The sequence below is a fragment of the Zonotrichia leucophrys genome, chromosome 2 (genome assembly GCF_028769735.1).
Source record: "Zonotrichia leucophrys gambelii isolate GWCS_2022_RI chromosome 2, RI_Zleu_2.0, whole genome shotgun sequence".
Taxonomy (NCBI): domain Eukaryota; kingdom Metazoa; phylum Chordata; class Aves; order Passeriformes; family Passerellidae; genus Zonotrichia; species Zonotrichia leucophrys.
Window position 1 is genome coordinate 1,772,607 of NC_088171.1, and position 15,969 is coordinate 1,788,575.

General features: G+C 50.9%; 1 protein-coding gene across 1 annotated transcript in view; it reads left to right on the forward strand.

Moving 5' to 3' along the window:
- The window catches only part of ALS2CL (ALS2 C-terminal like), a 100,312-nt gene that overhangs the window by 73,369 nt on the left and 10,974 nt on the right, over window positions 1–15,969 (forward strand). The window contains exons 19-23 of the mRNA XM_064703754.1: window positions 1,397–1,554; window positions 3,719–3,781; window positions 10,072–10,245; window positions 12,768–12,810; window positions 13,000–13,061. Coding sequence (XP_064559824.1) covers window positions 1,397–1,554; window positions 3,719–3,781; window positions 10,072–10,245; window positions 12,768–12,810; window positions 13,000–13,061 — 500 coding nt within the window. The remainder of the gene's footprint in view (window positions 1–1,396; window positions 1,555–3,718; window positions 3,782–10,071; window positions 10,246–12,767; window positions 12,811–12,999; window positions 13,062–15,969) is intronic.

Consider the following 15,969-nt stretch of genomic DNA (forward strand, 5'->3'; position numbering starts at 1 on the left):
CAATTTGATAATAAAGCATTTAATAATAAATTTTATGTTGAAGTATTAAATTAATAATAGAGACTTTATGTAACAAATGGAGAACTATTAATAAAAAAGGGAATTTAATAATAGAGAATTCAATAGTAAATACAGAATTTATATAATAAATGGAAATTTTAATAGTAAAAATTTAAATATTTATTAGAGCACTTAATAAGGAATTTAATAATAAATAGAGAATTTCATAATAATGTAACAATGCATATAAAGTTTGATAATACTTTATCAAACACAAGAAACTTAACAACACACTACAACAGCCCAGCTCAGCCCAAGGCCAAGACGCCGAGGGGGGCTGGCTTGAGATGAGCAGGGGCCCTGGCCTTAAGTTTCTTGTGTTATTCCCCCAATTTCTGTATTGTTCTCCCCTATTAGGTGTAAAATGGTTTCGTTCCCCCAGTTTTTCCCGCCACTGCTAGCCTGTCAGCTAAGTTGCCATAGTAACCGCTATTCATAGTTGCCGATGTGTAATTGCTCCTCCCCTGGTTTCCCTTATCAGTGAAAGTTGTTTCCTCCCTGTCCAGTCAATCACTCCCTTTCTCCTCCCAGGTTTCGAGAACCTTCTCCTCTCTGGAGATGGTGGCTGGCTGGGGTCCCAGGACACCTCCTTTACCTTTTGATTATTGGTCTCCATGGAGTGTCAGTTCTGTGAAGTTCATCCCCTCACCTTTCCTGATTGGTTCCGCCTGTACCCACCCCCCTCCTTTATAATCCTGTTTGTACCCCTATGAAAAAAAACTTTTTCCCGGTTGGTTTCCCGGTGTTTGGATCCCGCAACACCTTCAATAAACCGATGTTTAACCCCCGGGAAATGGTCAGCTCCGTTCCTCCCCTATACCAGCGGTGTGAGCCAGTCCGCAGCCAGCACAGCCCGAGGCCCTCAGACGCCGAAGGGAGCTGGCCAGGAATTGCAGAGGGGCGTCGGCCTTTCGCCCTCAGCAGCCGGACTCTAAACTTCGGGCCACATATGCCCCCCTCTGCACCCCTCCTTTATAATCCTGTTTCACCCCCTATGGAAAAACTTTTTCCCGGTTGGTTTCCCCGTGTTTGGATCCCGCAACACCTTCAATAAACCGATGTTTAACCCCCGGGAAATGGTCAGCTCCGATGTTTAACCCCCGGGAAATGGTCAGCTCCGTTCCTCCCCTATACCAGCGGTGTGAGCCAGTCCGCAGCCAGCACAGCCCGAGGCCCTCAGACGCCGAAGGGAGCTGGCCAGGAATTGCAGAGGGGCGTCGGCCTTTCGCCCTCAGCAGCCGGACTCTAAACTTCGGGCCACATATGTCCCCCTCTGCACCCGCTGTTTTTTGGGGTTTTTCCCTCTTTTCCTGATCCATGCCATCGGAATTTGCAGGCGTTGGGCTCCTCCCTGCATCCCCTGGGGAAGCTGCTGCGGGCGCTGACGGCTGCGTTCCGGGCGACGTACGCGGGGCTGGGCGCCAACCGGCACCTGCGGGCCATGGCGCGGGACGAGGTGACGTTCTGCTCCCGGGAAATCTGGGAATTCTACCGGTGAGAGCGGGATGGATCCGTGGGATGGTGGGATTGGGAGCTGGGGTGGGTTTGGGGTCTGGTGTTCGTGGGAGTTCTTGGGAATTCTTGGGAGCTCTTGGGGATTCTTGGGAATTCTTGGGAGTCCTTGGGAGTTCTTCAGAATTCTTGATTGTCCTTGGGAGTTCTGGGAATTCTTTGGAATTTTCAGAATTCTTAGGAATTCTTCAGAATTCTTGGGAGTTCTTCAGAATTCTTGAAAGTCCTTGGGAATTCTTCGGAGTTCTTTGTAATTCTTGGGAATTCTTGGGAATTCTTGGGATTTCTTTGGAATTCCAAGGAATTCTTAGGAGTTCTTTGTAATTCTTGGGAATTCTTCAAAATTCTTGGAAGTCCTTGGTAATTCTTGGGAATTCTAGAGAATTCTTGGGAGTTCTGTGCAATTCTTGGGAATTCTTCAGAATTCTTCATTGTCCTTGGGAATTCTTGGGAGTTCTATGCAATTCTTCGGAGTTCATTGGAATTCTTTGGAATTCTTGGGGGTTCTCTGCAATTCTTGGGAGTTCTTCAGAATTCTTGGGAATTCTTTGGAATTCTTGGGAATTCTTCAGAATTCTTGGGAGTCCTTGGGAATTCTTGGGAGTTCTTTGGAATTCTTTGGAATTCTTGGGATTTCTGTGTAATTCTTGGAAATTCTTCAGAATTCTTGGGAGTTCTTTGTAATTCTTGGGAATTCTTCAGAATTCTTGGGAGCTCTTTGTAATTCATGGGAATTCTTGGGAATACTTTGAAATTCTTTGAAATTCTTTCTTGGGAATTCTTCAGAATGCTTGGGAGTCCTTGGGAATTCTTGGGAGCTCTTTGGAATTCTTGGGAGTTCTTTGGAGTTCTTTGGAATTCTTGGGAATTCTTCAGAATTCTTGGGAGTTCTTTGTAGTTCTTGAGAATTCTGAATTCTTTGGAGTCCTTTGTAATTCTTGTGAATTCTTTGGGAGTTCTTGGGAGTTCTTTGTAATTCTTGGGAATTCTTCAGAATTCTTGGGAGGGAGTATTTTGGAATTCTTTGGAATTCTTGGAAATTCTTTGAAGTTCTTGGGAGCTCTTTGTAATTCTTGGGAATTCTTCAGAATTCTTGGGAGCTCTTTATAATTCTTGGGAATTCTTTTGAATTCTTGGGAGCTCTTTGTAATTCTTGGGAATTCATGGGAATTCTTGGGAGTACTTTGAAATTCTTGGGAATTCTGGGGAGCTCTTTGTAATGCTTGTGAATTCTTGGGAATTCTTGAGAACCTGGAGCTCTTTGGAATTCTTTGGAATTCTTCAGAATTCTTGGGAGTTCTTTGGGAATTCCTCTGAATTCTTGGGAATTCTTGGGAGCTCTTTGTAATTCTTGGGAATTTTTCAGAATTCTTGGGAGTTCTTTTGGGAATTCTAGAGAATTCTTAGCGGCTCTTGGGAATTCTTAGCAGTTCTTGGGAATTCTTTGAAATTCTTGGGAATTCTGGGGAGCTCTTTGTAATGCTTGTGAATTCTTGTGAATCCTTGGGAATTCCGTAGAATTCTTGGGAGTTCTTTGGAATTCTTGGGGAATTTTTCCGAATTTTTGGGAGTTGCTGGCAGAGTCGCTTCCTCGAGGTGCCAGCGCCAATCAGAGCACAAATCCCTGAGGTTGGAAATCCACGACTGAAGGAAAATTCCATGGGATCATGGAATTTCCTTCCATGGGATCACGGAATGCTTTGGGTTGGAAATCTCACCCAGCTCCAGCCCCTTCCCGCTATCCCAGATTGCTCCAAGCCCCGTCCAACCTCTCCTTGGACACTTCCAGGGGCAGCCACCGATTTTCTGGGAATTCCATCCCATCCAGGAATTCCTTCCTAAAATCCAACCCAAACCACTCCCGGATTCTCTGGGACATCCAGACAAAGCCCGGCTGCTTTTCCAGAGTGGGATCAGGAATTGTGACTGCCGTGTTCTTTAGAATCCATGGAAATTCTGGAATTCTCCGCCATTCCCGGTGCGGGTGCTGCTCCAGCAGAAACCCCTCAAACGCTGCAGCAGCTCTGCCGGAATTCCAGGGATTTTCATGGATCTCCCACCGGGTGCTGGGACAGCTCCTCCTTTGGGAATGAATTATCCGTGAATAAACCACGGAAGGAGCCAATCCTTGTTTTTGCTCTTCCAGGGGTTTGCTGCGGGTGGCCCTGGAGCGGAAGGGCCGCGCGCCCTCCGAGGATGTGGATCCCAGGTTGGTGGCATCTCCGGAGGTTCCGTGTTCAGATCCTGGTGGGATTTCCCTGGAATTCAGGAAGCGCTGGGCTCGTGTTTGTCTGCTGGAGCCAGGCTCGGTGCCCAGGGTTTTTCCCAGGGCTTCCAAAGAGCTCCAGGTTCTTCCTGGTGACTCCGCTTCCATTGGAGCTCCACGTTTTCCTGGTGACTCTGGAGATCTGGAGCTCCAGGTTTTCCAGGTGATTCCAGACATCTGGAGCTCCTGGTTTCTCCCAGTGAATTTTTTGGACATCTCCTGCTGCTCCAGGTTTTCCCAGGGACTCCAAAGATCTCCTGGAGCTCCAAGTATTCCCAGTGACTCTGGAGATCTGGAGCTCCAGGTTTTTCCCAGTGAATTTCCTGGAGATCTCCTGCTGCTCCAGATTTTTCCGAAGACTCCAGACATCTCCCGGAGCTCCAGGTTTTTCCTGGTGATTCCAGAGATCTGGAGCTCCAGGTTTCTCCCAGTGAATTTCCTGGACATCCCCTGGAGCTCCAGGTTTTCCTGGTGACTCCAAGATCTCTTGGAGCTCCAAATTTTCCCAGTGACTCCAGAGGTCTGGAGCTCCAGGTTTCTCCCATTGAATTTCCTTGAGATCTCCTGGAGCTCCAGGTTTTCCTGATGACTCTGGAGATCTTGAGCTCCTGTTTTTTTCCAGTGAATTTCCTGGACATCTCCTGGAGCTCCGGGTTTTCCTGTGACTCCAAGATCTCCTGGAGCTCCAAGTTTTCCCAGTGACTCCAGAGGTCTGGAGCTCCAGGTGTCTGCCAGCGAATGTCCTCGAGATCTCCTGCTGTTCCTGGTTTTCCCAGGGACTCCAAAGATCTCCTGGAGCTCCAGGTTTTTCTTGATGACTCCAGAGATCTTGAGCTCCTGGTTTTTTCCAGTGAATTTCCTGGAAATCTCCTGGAGCTCCAGGTTTTCCTGGTGATTCCAGAGATCTGGAGCACTCCAGGTTTCTCCCAGTGAATTTCCTGGACATCTTCTGCTGCTCCATGTTTTCCCAGGGATTCCGAAGATCTCCTGGAGCTCCAAGTTTTCCCAGGGGCTCTGGAGATCTGGAGCTCCAGGTTTTTCCCAGCGGCTCCAAACATCTCCTGGAGCTCCAGGTTTTTCCTGATGACTCCCGAGATCTGGAGCTCCAGGTTTCTCCCATTGAATTTCCTGGAGATCCCCTGCTGCTACAGGTTTTCCCAGGGACTCCAAACATCTCCTGGAGCTCCAAGTTTTTCCCGGTGACTCCAGAGGTCTGGAGCACTCCAGGTTTCTCCCAGTGAACTCCCTGGACATCTCCTGCTGCTCCAGGTTTTCCCAAGAACTCTGGAGGTTGCCTGCTGCTCCAGGTTTTCCTGATGACTCCAAGATCTCCTGGAGCTCCAAGTTTTCCCAGGGGCTCTGGAGATCTGGAGCTCCAGGTTTTCCTGGTGACTCCGGAGATTTGGAGCTCCAGGTTTCTCCCATTGAATGTCCTGGAGATCTCCTGCTGGTCCCAACTTTCCCAGGGACTCCAAACATCTCCTGGAGCTCCTGGTTTTCCTGGTGACTCTGGAGATCTGGAGCACTCCAGGTTTTTCCCAGTGAATTTCCTGGAGATCTGCTGCTGCTCCAGATTTTCCTGGTGACTCCAAGATTTCCCAGTGACTCTGGAGATCTGGAGCTCCAGGTTTCTCCCATTGAATTTCCTGGACATCCCCTGCTGCTCCAGGTTTTCCCAAGAACTCTGGAGGTTTCCTGCTGCTCCAGATTTTCCTGGTGACTCCAAGATCTCCTGGAGCTCCAGGTTTTCCTGGTGACTCCAGGGATCTGGAGCTCCAGGTTTCTCCCAGTGAATTTCCTGGAGATCTCCTGGAGCTCCAGGTTTTTCCCAGCGGCTCCAAACATTCTCCTGGAGCTCCAGGTTTTTCCTGGTGACTCTGGAGATCTGGAGCTCCAGGTTTTTCCCAGTGAATTTCCTGGAGATCTCCTTCTGCTCCAGATTTTCCTGGTGACTCCAAGATTTCCCAGTGACTCTGGAGATCTGGAGCTCCAGGTTTCTCCCAGTGAATTTCCTGGAGAATCTCCTGCTGGTCCCGGTTTTCCCAGGAACTCCAAAGATCTCCTGGAGCTCCAGGTTTTCCTGATGACTCCGGAGATCTGGAGCTCCAAGTTTTTCCTGATGACTCCAGAGGTCTGGACCTCCAGGTTTCTCCCAGTGAATTTCCTGGAGATCCCCAGCTGCTCCAGATTTTCCCAGGGATTCCAAAGATCTCCTGGAGCTCCAGGTTTTCCTGGTGACTCCAAGATCTCCTGGAGCTCCAGGTTTCTCCCAGTGAATTCCCTGGACATCTCCTGGAGCTCCGGGTTTTCCTGTGACTCCAAGATCTCCTGGAGCTCCAAGTTTTCCCAGTGACTCCAGAGGTCTGGAGCTCCAGGTGCCCCCCCTTGAATTTCCTGGACATCTCCTGCTGCTCCAGGTTTTTCCCAGGGACTCCAAGATCTCCTGGAGCTTCAGGTTTTCCCAGGGGCTCTGGAGATCTGGAGCTCCAGGTTTATCCCAGTGAATTTCCTGGAGATCCCCTCCTGCTCCTGGCTTTCCCAGGGCCTCCAAAGATCTCCAGGTTCTTCCTGGTGACTCCGCTTCCATTGGAGCGCCCATCCCGTGGAGATCTGGAGCTCCAGGTTTTTCCTAGTGAATTCCCTGGACATCTCCTGCTGCTCCAGGTTTTCCCAGGGATTCCGAAGATCTCCTGGAGCTCCAGGTTTTCCTGATGATTCCAGAGATCTGGAGCACTCCAGGTTTCTCCAAGTGAACTCCCTGGACATCTCCTGGAGCTCCGGGTTTTCCTGTGACTCCAAGATCTCCTGGAGTTCCAAGTTTTCCCTGGTGACTCCAGAGGTCTGGAGCTCCAGGTGTCTCCCATTGAATTTCCTGGAGATCTCCTGCTGGTCCTGACTTTTCCAGGGACTCCAAACATCTCCTGGAGCCTCAGGTTTTCCCAGTGACTCTGGAGATCTGGAGCTCCAGGTTTCTCCCAGTGAATGTCCTGGACATCCCCTGCTGCTCCAGATTTTCCCAGGGATTCCAAAGATCTCCTGGAGCTCCAGGTTTTCCTGGTGACTCTGGAGATTTGGACCTCCAGGTTTCTCCCATTGAATTTCCTCGAGATCCCCAGCTGCTCCAGATTTTTCCAGGGATTTCAAAGATCTCCTGGAGCTCCAAGTTTTCCTGATGACTCCGGAGATCTGGAGCTCCTGTTTTTTTCCAGTTAATTTCCTGGACATCTCCTGGAGCTCCGGGTTTTCCTGTGACTCCAAGATCTCCTGGAGCTCCAAGTTTTCCCAGTGACTCCAGAGGTCTGGAGCTCCAGGTTTCTCCCACTGAATTTCCTTGAGATCTCCTGGAGCTCCAGGTTTTCCTGGTGACTCCAAGATCTCCTGGAGCTCCAAATTTTCCCAGTGACTCCAGAGGTCTGGAGCTCCAGGTTTCTCCCATTGAATTTCCTTGAGATCTCCTGGAGCTCCAGGTTTTCCTGGTGATTCCAGAGATCTGGAGCACTCCAGGTTTCTCCAAGTGAATTCCCTGGACATCTCCTGGAGCTCCAGGTTTTCCTGGTGACTCCAAGATCTCCTGGAGCTTCAGGTTTTCCCAGTGACTCTGGACATCTGGAACTCCAGGTTTTTCCCAGTGAATTTCCTGGAAATCCCCAGCTGCTCCAGGTTTTTCCAGGGATTCCAAACATCTCCTGGAGCTCCAGGTTTTCCTGATGACTCCAGAGATCTGGAGCACTCCAGGTTTCTCCCAATGAATTCCCTGGACATCTCCTGGAGCTCTGGGTTTTCCTGTGACTCCAAGATCTCCTGGAGCTTCAGGTTTTCCCAGTGGCTCTGGAGATCTGGAGCTCCAGGTTTTTCCCAGGGACTCCAAACATCTCCTGGAGCTCCAAGTTTTTCCTGGTGACTCCAGGGATCTGGAGCTCCAAGTTTCTCCCAGTGAATTTCCTGGAGATCTCCTGCTGCTCTAAGTTTTCCCAGAGACTCCAAACATCATCTGGAGCTCCAGGTTTTCCTGATGATTCCAGAGATCTGGAGCACTCCAGGTTTCTCCAAGTGAACTCCCTGGACATCTCCTGGAGCTCCGGGTTTTCCTGTGACTCCAAGATCTCCTGGAGCTCCAAGTTTTCCCAGTGACTCCAGAGGTCTGGAGCTCCAGGTTTCTCCCAGTGAATTTCCTGGAGATCTCCTGCTGCTCCAGGTTTTTCCCGGTAGCTCCAAAGATTTCCTGGAGCCTCGGGTTTTTCCTGATGACTCTGGAGATCTGGAGCTCCAGGTTTTTCCCAGTGAATTTCCTGGAGATCCCCTGCTGCTACAGGTTTTCCCAGGGACTCTGGAGATCTCCTGGAGCTCCAGGTTTTCCTGGTGACTCCAGGGATCTGGAGCTCCAGGTTTCTCCCATTGAATTTCCTCGAGATCTCCTGCTGTTCCTGGTTTTCCCAGAAACTCCAAAGATCTCCTGGAGGTCCAAGTTTTCCTGATGACTCCGGAGATCTTGAGCTCCTGTTTTTTTCCAGTGAATTTCCTGGAAATCTCCTGGAGCTCCAGGTTTTCCTGGTGACTCTGGAGATTTGGACCTCCAGGTTTCTCCCAGTGAATTCCCTGGAGATCTCCTGCTGTTCCTGGTTTTCCCAGAAACTCCAAAGATCTCCTGGAGCTCCAAGTTTTCCCAGGGGCTCTGGAGATCTGGAGCTCCAGGTTTTTCCCAGCGGCTCCAAACATCTCCTGGAGCTCCAGGTTTTTCCTGATGACTCCAGAGGTCTGGAGCTCCAGGTTTTTCCCAGTGAATTTCCTGGAGATCTCCTGCTGTTCCTGGTTTTCCCAGAAACTCCAAAGATCTCCTGGAGCTCCAGGTTTTCCTGGTGATTCCAGAGATCTGGAGCACTCCAGGTTTCTCCAAGTGAACTCCCTGGACATCTCCTGGAGCTCCAGGTTTTCCTGGTGACTCCAAGATCTCCTGGAGCTCCAAGTTTTCCCGGGGGCTCTGGAGATCTGGAGCTCCAGGTTTTCCTGGTGACTCCGGAGATTTGGACCTCCAGGTTTCTCCCATTGAATTTCCTGGAGATCTCCTGCTGCTCCAGGTTTTCCCAGAAACTCCAAAGATCTCCTGGAGCTCCAGGTTTTCCTGATGACTCCAGAGATATTGAGCTCCTGGTTTTTCCCAGTGAATTCCCTGGATATCCCCTGCTGCTCCCGGCTTTCCCAGGGATTCCAAAGATCTCCTGGAGCTCCAAATTTTCCCAGTGACTCCAGAGATCTGGAGCACTCCAGGTGTCTCCCAATGAATTTCCTGGACATCTCCTGCTGCTCCAGGTTTTCCCAGGGATTCCGAAGATCTCCTGGAGCTCCAAGTTTTCCTGATGACTCCGGAGATCTTGAGCTCCTGTTTTTTTCCAGTGAATTTCCTGGAAATCTCCTGGAGCTCCAGGTTTTCCTGGTGACTCCAAGATCTCCTGGAGCTCCACATTTTCCCAGTGACTCCAGAGGTCTGGAGCTCCAGGTGTCTCCCAGTGAATTTCCTGGAGATCTCCTGCTGGTCCAGGTTTTTCCCGGTAGCTCCAAAGATTTCCTGGAGCCTCGGGTTTTTCCTGGTGACGCTGGAGATCTGGAGCTCTCGGTTTTTCCCAATGAATTTCCTGGAGATCTGCTGCTGCTCCAGATTTTCCTGGTGACTCCAAGATTTCCCAGTGACTCTGGAGATCTGGAGCTCCAGGTTTCTCCCACTGAATTTCCTGGACATCTCCTGCTGCTCCAGGTTTTCCCAGGGACTACAAAGATCTCCTGGAACTCCAGGTTTTCCTGGTAACTCCAGAGGTCTGGAGCTCCAGGTTTCTCCATTGAATATCCTGGAGATCTCCTGCTGGTCCCAGCTTTCCCAGGGACTCCAAACATCTCCTGGAGCTCCAGATTTTTCCTGATGACTCCAGAGATCTGGAGCTCCTGGTTTTTTCCAGTGAATTTCCTGGACATCCCCTGCTGCTCCAGGTTTTTCCCAGGGACTCCAAGATCTCCTGGAGCTTCAGGTTTTCTCAGTGACTCTGGAGATCTGGAGCTCCAAGTTTTTCCCAGTGAATTCCCTGGCTCCTCTCCTGGACCAACTCGTGGCCACCACAACCCAACCGTGCCAAGCTCGGAAGAGCAAAAAACCACGGAGAACCCCTCGGAAATGCCCTCGTAGATTTGGGAATATCCACGTGGATTTCCCTGGAAAATCCCAGGTTTTTTTCCCTGTTTTCCAGCGCCGGGAAGGGCCCCAGCCTGGTGCTGCCGCTGATCCTGCCGGGATTCTATCCCGAGCTCTCCATGCTCTACATGCTCCAGCACCAGCGCCAGGACGAGCTCTACTGCCAGGGAATCGTGGAGCTCAGCCTCTTCCCGGATATCCAGCTCCTGGAATTCCTGGATGTGCAGAAGTAAGCGGGATTTTTCCATCCCCCAGGGAAAATCCCGGAAGGGTTGAGTTTTTGATGAATCCAGCATTGGTTTTTCCCAGTTTTTTTCACTGGAGTTTCTCCCAGAATTCCCATTTGGGAGTGTTTGGTTGGAAGGAAAACTGCTGTTATCCTCACTAATTTTTGTGTGGAAAATTCCCAACTTTTTTTGCTCCGAATCATCCGGAATTGATAAATATCTTGGAAAAGGAATGTTCATTCCAGGGTATTCCCTGTTAAAATGTGGGAATACTGACTGAAAAGATGGGAAAAGTGGAGGCAGGTGTTTCCCTCATCCATTCCTGCTCCCGGATCCACCTCTGGAAGTGACGGGAAGCAGCTTGGGAATTTTCCTCCGGGATTTCAGGGGCACAGCAGATCCAGGGTCTCAATTGGATTCCTTCCAAAAGAAATGAGAGGAATTGGATCCAAAAGTGACGAAATTTCTCATGGATTGTCCCAGGATCATCCCTGAGGAACGCAAACTCTGATGGGATCTCCTAGGGAAGTGGATCCATGGGATGGGAGCTGTGATGGAAGTGGATCCATGGGATGGATGGAAGTGGATCCATGGGATGGAGGGAAGTGGATCCATGGAGTGGGAGCTCCCAGGGAAGGGGATTCAAAGAATGGGATCTCCTAGGGAAGTGGATCCATGGGATGGAGGGAACTGGATCCATGGGCTGGAATTCCCAGGGAAGTGGATCCATGGGATGGGAACTCCCTGGGAGATGGATCCATGGGGATGGAGGTTTCCAGGGAAGTGGATCCATGGGATGGGAGCTGTGATGGAAGTGGATCCATGGGATGGATGGAAGTGGATCCATGGAGTGGGAGCTCTGATGGAAATGGAACCATGGGATGGGTTCTCCAAGGGAAGTGGATCCATGGGATGGGAACTCTCAGGGAATTGGATCTATGGGATGGGATCTCCCAGAGGTATGGATCCATGGGATGGAAAGAAGTGGATCCATGAGGATGGAGGCACCTAGGGATATGAATCCATGGGATGGAATTCCCAGGGAAGTGGATCCATGGGATGGGAACTCCCAGGGAAGTGGATCCATGGGATGGAAGTGGATCCATGGGATGGGATCTCTGAGGGAAGTGGATCCATGGGGATGGAGTCTTCCAGGGAAGTGGATCCCTGGAATGGGATCTCCCAGGGAAGTGGATCCATGAAATGGAGAGAAGTGGATCCATGGGATGGGAGCTCTGATAGAAGTGGATCCATGGGATGGAGGGAAGTGGATCCATGGGATGGGACCTGTGATGGAAGTGGATCCATGGGGATGGAGTCTTCCAGGGAAGTGGATCCATGGAATGGAGCTCTGATGGAAGTGGATCCATGGGCTGGAATTCCCAGGGAATTGGATCCATGGCATGGAGGCACCCAGGGAGGTGGATCCCTGGAATGGGATCTCCCAGGGAAGTGGATCCATGGGATGGGAGCTCTGATAGAAGTGGATCCATGGGATGGAGGGAAGTGGATCCATGGAATGGGAACTCCCAGGGAAGTGGATCCATGGGATGGGAGCTCTGATAGAAGTGGATCCATGGGATGGATGGAAGTGGATCCATGGAGTGGGAGCTGCCAGGGAAGTGGATCCATGGGATGGAGTTCTGATGGAAGTGGATCCATGGGAATGGAGCTCTGATGCAAGTGGATCCATGGGCTGGAATTCCCAGGGAATTGGATTCATGGCATGGAGGCACCCAGGGAGGTGGATCCCTGGAATGGGATCTCCCAGGGAATTGGATCCACGGCATGGAGGCACCCAGGGAGGTGGATCCCTGGAATGGGATCTCCCAGGGAATTGGATCCATGGCATGGAGGCACCCAGGGAGGTGGATCCATGGAATGGGATCTCCCATGGAAGTGGATCCATGGGATGGGAACTGAGGGAAGTGGATCCATGGGATGGAGACACCCAGGGAAGTGGATCTATGGGACAGAGGCTCCCAGGGATATGGATCCATAGGATGGATGGAAGTGGATCCATGGGACGGAGACTCCCTGGGAGATGGATCCATGGAATGGAATTCTCAGGGAAGTGGATCCATGGGATGGAGGCACCAGGGAAGTGGATCCATGGAATTGAAAGAAGTGGATCCATGGGATGGAGTTCTAATGGAAGTGGATCCATGGGATGGGAACTGATGGAAGTGGATCCATGGGATGGATGGAAGTGGATCCATGGGAAGGAGCTCCCAGGGAAGTGGATCCATGGGATGGATGGAAGTGGATCCATGGGATGGGAGCTCTGAGGGAAGTGGATCCATGGGATGGGAACTGAGGGAAGTGGATCCATGGGATGGGAACTGAGGGAAGTGGATCCATGGGATGGAGCTCCCAGGTTCCTGAGGCAAATCCCACCTGGAGCAGGACCGGGAGAGGAGCAAACGGAGCCTCCGAGGCTTTGGCAGCGCCTTGGAGGAGGAGATGGAAGAACCGACGGGATTCGGGATGGAATCCGCCCTAATTCCTGCTTTTCCCTTCCCAGGCACCTGTGGCCTCTCAAAGACCTCACCCTGACCTCCAACCAGGTAAGGAAAACCCTGGGAGCCAGCCGGGAATGGGAATGGGACACGGAATTGGGCTTGGATGGGGACAGAGCTTCTCCCGGCGAATCCCAGGAATCCGAGCTCCATGGTCGGCTCCGCCCGTGGATTTCCACGGAGGTTTTGTGGGATGGCTCTGGGATCATTCCAAAGGTGTCCCTGTCTCTTTTCCAGAGGCGCTCCCTGATCAAGGACAAATGTTTCCTGTCGGCCACCGAGTGCCTGCAGAAGCTCATGTGAGTCCCTGCCCGGCTCTTCCCGCTCAAATCCAGGGATTTATTTTTGGGAAATGCCAGGAATTTGTACCTGTTTCGAAAGCATTCCCGGGCCATTCCATTCATTATTCAAGGAAAAGTTGTTTGGGATGTGCTTTCTGGTTCAAAGCGAATTCCATGGAATTTTTTTTCCTCCAAAATTTCATGAAGACGTCGATAATGAAATCCAGCAATTCCCTGCTCAGCGTCTCCTCTTCCCACAGAAATTCCCTGGGAAGGAATTCCTGGCTGGGAATGTGGGGAGGGGCTGGGATGGGATTCCCAGAGCAGCTGTGGCTGCCCCTGGATCCATGGAAATGTCCAAGGTTGGACACTTGGATCACCTGGGACAGTGGGAGGTGTCCCTGCCCATGGGGTTGGGACTGGATGTTCTTTAGGATCCCATCCAACCCCAAAAATTCCATGATTCCATGATTTTCAGTTGTTCCAGTTTGGATTTTGAGGCAAAGCAGACGAGCTCAGCATCAGCACGGAGGGAAAATATTCCAACATTCCCTGAGGGGTTCCAAAGCCTTGGAGCCCAGCTCCAAAAAGAGCTCAGAATTCCTGAAATCCTCAAATGTCCCAATCCATATGGGAGACACCAGGAATGTCCCATCCAACATTGGAGACACCAGGAGTGTCCCATCCAATATTGGAGATCCAGGAGTGTCCCATTCCACCCTGGAACATCTCCTGTCCCTGGCTTCTCTTGGTGCCTCCTCTTTCCTTCACCCTTTGGAGCCAACCCATCAATCCTTTCATCCCGAATTTTTTTTCCCTAAATCCCGTTTTTCCGGGTGCAGCTTTTCCACGTTTGTTTTCCCGCCGCAGCACCACGGTGGACCCTCGGGAGAAGCTGGAGATCCTCCAGAAGGGGATCTCCAGGAATATCCTATTCCATATGAGAGACACCAGGAGTGTCCCATTCCATATGAGAGACACCAGGAGTGTCCCATTCCAAATGGGAAATCCCAGGAATGTCCCATTCCATATTTGAGACACCAGGAATGTCCCATCCAATATTGGAGATCCAGGAGTGTCCCATTCCACCCTGGAACATCTCCTGGCCCCGGCTCTTGTTCCTTCTCTTTCCTCCACCCTTTGGAACCAACCCATCAATCCTTTCATCCCGAATTTTTTTTCCATAATCCCGTTTTTCCGGGTGCAGCTTTTCCACGTCTGTTATCCCACCACAGCACCACGGTGGATCTGTGGGAGAAGCTGGAGATCCTCCAGAGGAGAATCTCCAGGAATGTCCCATTCAATATGGGAGACACCAGGAGTGTCCCATTCAATGTGGGAGATCCCATGAATGTCCTATTCCATATTTGAGACACCTGGGATGTCCCATCCAACACTGGAGACACCAGGAATGTCCCATTCCACCCTGGAACATCTCCTGGCCTTGGCTCTTGTTCCTTCTCTTTCCTCCACCCTTTGGAACCAACCCATCAATCCTTTCATCCCGAATTTTTTTTCCCTAAATCCCGCTTTCCCGGGTGCAGCTTTTCCCCGTCTGTTTTCCCGCCGCAGCACCACGGTGGATCCGTGGGAGAAGCTGGAGATCCTCCAGAAGGGGATCTCCAGGAATGTCCCATTCCATATGAGAGACACCAGGAATGTCCCATTCCATATGGGAAATCCCATGAATGTCCTATTCCACATTTGAGGCACCAGGAATGTCCCATCCAACATTGGAGACACCAGGAATGTCCCATTCCACCCTGGAACATCTCCTGGCCCAACCTCGGTGCTTCCTCTTTCCTCCACCGTTCGGAACCAACCCATCAATCCTTTTATCCCTAATTTTTTTTCCCGAATCCCGCTTTCCCGGGTGCAGCTTTTCCCTGTCTGTTTTCCCGCCGCAGCACCACGGTGGATCCGCGGGAGAAGCTGGAGATCCTCCAGAAGAGGATCTCCAGGAATGTCCCATTCCATATGGGAGACACCAGGAATGTCCCATTCCATATGAGAGACACCAGGAGTGTCCCATTCCATATGGGAAATCCCAGGAATGTCCCATTCCATATTTGAGACACCAGGAATGTCCCATCCAACATTGGAGACACCAGGAATGTCCCATTCCACCCTGGAACATCTCCTGGCCCCGGCTCTTGTTCCTTCTCTTTCCTCCACCCTTTGGAGCCAACCCATGAACTCCAAATCTCCTGAAATCCCTTAATCCCTAATTTATATATATTTTTTTTAATGAAACCCCATTTTTCCGGGTGCTGCTTTTCCACTTCTCTTTTACCCCCACAGCCCCACAGTGGATCCATGGGAGAAGCTGGAGATCCTCCAGAGGAGAATCTCCAGGAATGTCCCATTCCATATGGGAGACACCAGGAATGTCCCATTCCACCCTGGAACATCTCCTGGCCCAACCTCGGTGCCTCCTCTTTCCTCCACCATTCGGAACCAACCCATCAATCCTTTCATCCCGAATTTTTTTTCCCAAATCCCGTTTTTCCGGGTGCAGCTTTTCCACATCTGTTTTCCCGCCGCAGCACCACGGTGGATCTGTGGGAGAAGCTGGAGATCCTCCAGAAGGGGATCTCCGGGAATGTCCCATTCCATATGGGAGACACCAAGAGTGTCCCATTCCATATGGGAAATCCCAGGAATGTCCTATTCCATATGTGAGACACCAGGAATGTCCCATCCAACATTGGAGACACCAGGAATGTCCCATTCCACCCTGGAACATCTCCTGGCCCTGACATCTCTTGTTGCCTCCTCCTTCCTCCACCCTTCAGAACCAACCCATCAATCCTTTCATCCCTAATTTTTTTTCCGTAATCCCGTTTTTCCGGGTGCAGCTTTTCCCTGTGTGTTTTCCCGCCGCAGCACCACGGTGGATCCGTGGGAGAAGCTGGAGATCCTCCAG